Below are 5,000 nucleotides of genomic sequence, written 5' to 3' on the forward strand. Positions count from 1 at the left end.
ATACATAAATTTACATTTACATAAGTATTCACACCCCTGAGTCAATACGTTAGAATCACCTTTGCCAGCGATTACAGCTGTGAGTCTTTCTGGGTAAATTGCTAAGAGCTTTGCACACCTGGATTGTACAATATTTGTACATCATTCTTTTCAAATTTCTTTAAGCTCTGTCATGTTGGTTGTTGATCATTGCTAGACAGACATTTTCAAGTCTCTACAGATTTTGAAGCCAATTTAAGCTGTAACTAGGCCACTCAGGAACATTAATATCATCTTGGTAAGAAACTCCAGTGTACATTTGGCCTCGTGTTTTAGGTTATTGTCCTGCTGAAGGTGAATTTGTCTCCAATTGTCTGTTGGAAAGCAGACTGAACCAGGTTTTCCTCTAGGATTTTGCCTGTGCTTAGCTCTATTCTGTTTATTTTTATCCAAAAAAACTCCCTAGTCCTTGATGATGACAAGCATACCCATAACATGATGCAGCCACCACCATGCTTGAAAATATGAAGAGTGGTACTCAGTGATGTGTTGTGTTGGATTTGCCCCAAACATAACGCTTTGTATTCAAGACATAAAGTTCATTTCTCTGCCACATTTTTTTGCAGTTTTACTTTAGTGCCTGCTGTCTGAGCAGGAGGATATGAACGTCCTGGTTGTGGACAGGAACAGAGGAGCTGCTAACCTCAACTATTTCACTTCTGAACTACCTGGTTGATCCTGCCAGTAGCATATGCTTGTCTCAAAGATTAAGCCATGCAAGTCTAAGTACACACGGCCGGTACAGTGAAACTGCGAATGGCTCATTAAACACAGGATGCATATTTAGGAATATTTTTCTGTTCAGGCTTCCTTCTTTTCACTGTCATTTAGGTTAGTATCTGTAACTGTTTTAAAGTCACCATTGGCAACATGGGGAAGTCCCTGAGCAGTTTCCTTCCTCTCCAACAAGTTAGGAAGGATGCCTGTATCTTTGTATGCAACTTATTATGTGACTTGTTAAGCACATTTTTACTACTGAACTAACTTATTTAGGCTTGCCATAACAAAGGGGTTGAATACTTATTGACTCAAGACATTTCAGCTTTTCATTTTTTATTAATTTGTAAAAATGTCTAAAAACATAATTCCACTTTGACATTAGGGGTTATTGTGTGTACTGTAGGTCAGTGACACAAAATCTCAATTTAATTCATTTGAAATTCAGGCTGTAACACAACAAATTGTAGCAAAAGTCAAGGGGTGTGAATACTTTCTGAAGGCACTGTATGTTCTCCAATCTCATATTTAGTTTTTAGTAAAAGACTCGGTGCCATTATCCTCGCAAGGTGAGGTATTGAAAACAGAGTGCCAATAGTGTTGATCCTGATCTTTTTGAGAAAATCTAAATATTACATGTTAAACTAAATCTCTTTATCTGAGCGATTGTATTGGTATAAAATAATATAATTGTCCCTTTTTTTTTTGCATACATACACTATAGCTCAGTATTTGTATTATTTATTTGATAGTATTTTTTGCTAATCTTTATGGACCGGACTGTATTTGGTTCCCATGGTAACGTCATAACTTGGTAAAAAGGTCGACAGCTAGGGGGTGGAAAGTGAACTTGGACTAAATGATGTATAGAACAGAAGCATAAAAATCAAGCAATCACATTTTTCTCTTCTATCAGGAAGACCCCAAAATTGACCTGCGAGTCACACTGTAATTAACGTGGATGCTTCATCCCATTCCTCAAATGAAATTAAACCACGGAGAGCAAATCTAGCCAAGCTAATGAAAAGTGAATGTACCCTAAGAGCTCTCCTATGACACACACACACACACACACACACACACACACACACACACACACACACACACACACACACACACACACACACACACCTATTTCCACTAACATAGAAGGATCTTTGTTCTCAGGGTGAGATACCCTGCACCTCCGTAAGGCCCCTGAACGTTACCATCACGACAAACACACACACACCCTGTTGAGGCTGTTTTGGTTTCTTGGCCGCCAAATTGTGTGACTCCAGGCATGGCAGGCAGGCGGGTGGAGTGACTGTAGTAAATGGATCTGTGTGTAGACTCATCCGTCAGCCCCACTGGCCTTATGTCACATCCACCTTTTCCTCCGGCCCCCTGACAGTATTCATCGCCACTGATCACCAGCAGCATCTCCAGGGACCCATGGGGGGGGTGCGGTGCTGTGTGCTATGATGATGGGGGTTGGTACCAGACCCCCAGTGGGCCAGCCCTCTCCCCGTAGCCCCACTAGGGTCCAGGCAGGCAGAGCGACAGGGTCCCCCTCCCCCTCTGGGTTAGCTTCTGAGTTGTGGCTGTAAGGTCCTCAGCCCCAGACCCCCTTTCAGCACCCTGAATGGACCAGCCTCATTGATATTCCTATGCTTTCACACAAGGGGACCCCAATCTCACAATGGCACTGTGGCTTTGTCCGGCAACTATGTATTTATGAGTGTGCGTGTGTGTGTGTGTGAGTGTGGCAGAGGGGGGGTATTTGTATGTGTGTACAGGTTTACAGGAATGTCTTCTCTTCTGTTGGCTGACTGATGGCAGGGACACGACAAATAGACGGATGGAGGATGGATGTGTGTGCTCCCCCATCTCCATGTTCAGTTGTAACCCAGAACAGCACTTTCATTTTGCTGTCATAAAGTGTATTGATTTCCCAAAGCCTTGCAATGACACATGGACACGGATTTCTGGCGATCCCTACACACACTCACATGTGTGTGTTAAAAACACAGACATTTCCCTCAGGGCGGCTAAATGAACTACACTACTATAAAAAAAAAAGATTGAAAGTATATTTTTTATTTGCAGACTAACAATGAAGTAATTAGCTGTCATGTCTCTGATGTGTGTTGATGTGATGTGTGTTGATCAGTGTGTGTTGATCTGTGTCCCTGCAGTGCGACGCTCCTCCCACTCTCTGGCCACTGACATGTTCGAACAGCACCTGGGAGCACACCTGCTACAGGTAAAAATCACACACGCACGCGGACACACACGCAGGCACACACACAGGGTTCTCTAAAATTTCATTTCAATTGTATTTATTATATCAACCTTTATTTAGCCATGTGTCATTGAGAACAAACAGTATTTTAAAATTGTACAAATTTAGGCAGGTTATTCAAGAGGTTAATTCTCTGAACTTTTGTTTGTTGACATGTTTAATCTATTTGAATGTTTTTCCAAAAATATTCAAATATTCAACCATGTAAATATTATTATTGTTATAACATACTGTAATTGTTAGTGGGATAAGGTAGCCATATTTATTCCTGTGACAGTCTGACAGAGTGATGCTGCTTCTGTGTTGTGTCTCCTCCTGCATTTACAGACCTGCTTGAACCCCCTCTGATGTCTCCTCATGATCAATGCTCACTAGCCGTCTGCACTCCAGCGAGTCAACACTCGTAAAGAAAAACACAGCACCGCCCCACCGCAGTATTATCGATGACCGCCAAACACCAACAAATGACTGTAGTGTACAGAAAAGAGAAAGAGAGCGATAGAGCGAGGGAGGGAAAGAGGAGAGGGGTGCAGTGGCGGCTCCTGAAAAAATTCTCAGGAGGGGCAATTTTTCTGATGATTTAGGTGACCTACACACATTTTTAAAAAGATATGTCCAGCAACAACATGAAGACAGGGGCAGCATATAAGTCAATACCAGAATCATTTATTGACTGATCTCAGGGAGTGCTCCTAATCTCAGCTTGTTACCTGTATAAAAGACACCTGTCCACAGAAGCAATCAATCAATCAGATTCCAAACTCTCCACCATGGCCAAGACCAAAGAGCTCTCCAAGGATGTCAGGGACAAAATTGGAGACCTACACAAGGCTGGAATAATAATAATAATAATAATATGCCATTTAGCAGACGCTTTTATCCAAAGCGACTTACAGTCATGCGTGCATACATTTTTGTGTATGGGTGGTCCCGGGATCGAACCCACTACCTTGGCGTTACAAGCGCCGTGCTCTACCAGCTGAGCTACAGAAAGTGGATACTCATGGATGCGCATCGCAATTGTAAAATGTCAACACAATTGGAGACACCACGTCATTTTTGGAGACATGTTATTGACAGTAAACTATTGTAGATGCGACTGCTAACTAAATAAAACATTTTAGCTGGCTAGCTAATCATCTTAGCTAAATGTGGGGCAAACAATTCAGTTATTTACCGTTAATTTGAGGGATTGGGGTGAAAGAAATCGAGTTACATAGTGATACTTTACGATATACTGTATTGACAATATCGCAATATAACCATATCCACCCTGTCCAAAGTCTCTACTTGGTCTCAGTTCTCCAGTAAACTTGTGATTATCAACACTAACCTCATCGTTGTGGCGGCGGACAGCTAGCCTGTATCCCTCATCCAGTTGAGTGGCAATGTTATTTTTTCGTTCGTACCATTTTTTGGAAAATCCTCGGGTGTAGGACTTCCCCCTTTAGTAGAAACCTGTTGAATTATTAAATTTGGTCTGGGAGGTCCTAATTGTTTCGTTGCCAATTTATCTTCATTTGTTCGCCGACAAAAAGGAAATTCTTTCAAAGACACAATCGAGTTGCACTGAAGCCTAGCCATGTTGATAGTAGTAGTGAATTGATTGACGCTGCTACCCTCTCTTTTCTTAGTTACGTTCATGTGACGAAAGCGCGTAAGTGCAAGCCCACAGACACCCATTGAGATTGTATTGAAGGCTCTGAAATTTGAAAAAAATAGATTTTACATGGGAGTCTATGACAGAAGTTCTGGGCGATTTTCAATCTGACTGAAATCGCCCCAAAAGGGGGTGGAGCCATTTGAAGCACGACTTTAGCCTGATTCGACATTTAGTGGCAGTGTGGCACTGTGGCAGATCAGACGTATAGATTACAACACTGATAACTACTGTTGCCGTGATATAATTGATTAGAAAAAAAATCCCTTCCTTTTCCCGTTTGGCAGTGCGTCGCCCATA

General features: G+C 42.0%; 1 protein-coding gene across 1 annotated transcript in view; it reads left to right on the forward strand.

Moving 5' to 3' along the window:
• Positions 1-2,596: 2,596 nt before the first annotated feature.
• The window catches only part of LOC121567388 (neuronal PAS domain-containing protein 3), an 11,454-nt gene continuing 9,050 nt past the window's right edge, over positions 2,597-5,000 (forward strand). The window contains exons 1-2 of the mRNA XM_045216888.1: positions 2,597-2,639; positions 2,934-3,001. Of these exons, the coding sequence (XP_045072823.1) occupies positions 2,597-2,639; positions 2,934-3,001 (111 nt within the window). The remainder of the gene's footprint in view (positions 2,640-2,933; positions 3,002-5,000) is intronic.

This window comes from Coregonus clupeaformis, chromosome 6, assembly GCF_020615455.1.
Source record: "Coregonus clupeaformis isolate EN_2021a chromosome 6, ASM2061545v1, whole genome shotgun sequence".
NCBI lineage: Eukaryota > Metazoa > Chordata > Actinopteri > Salmoniformes > Salmonidae > Coregonus > Coregonus clupeaformis.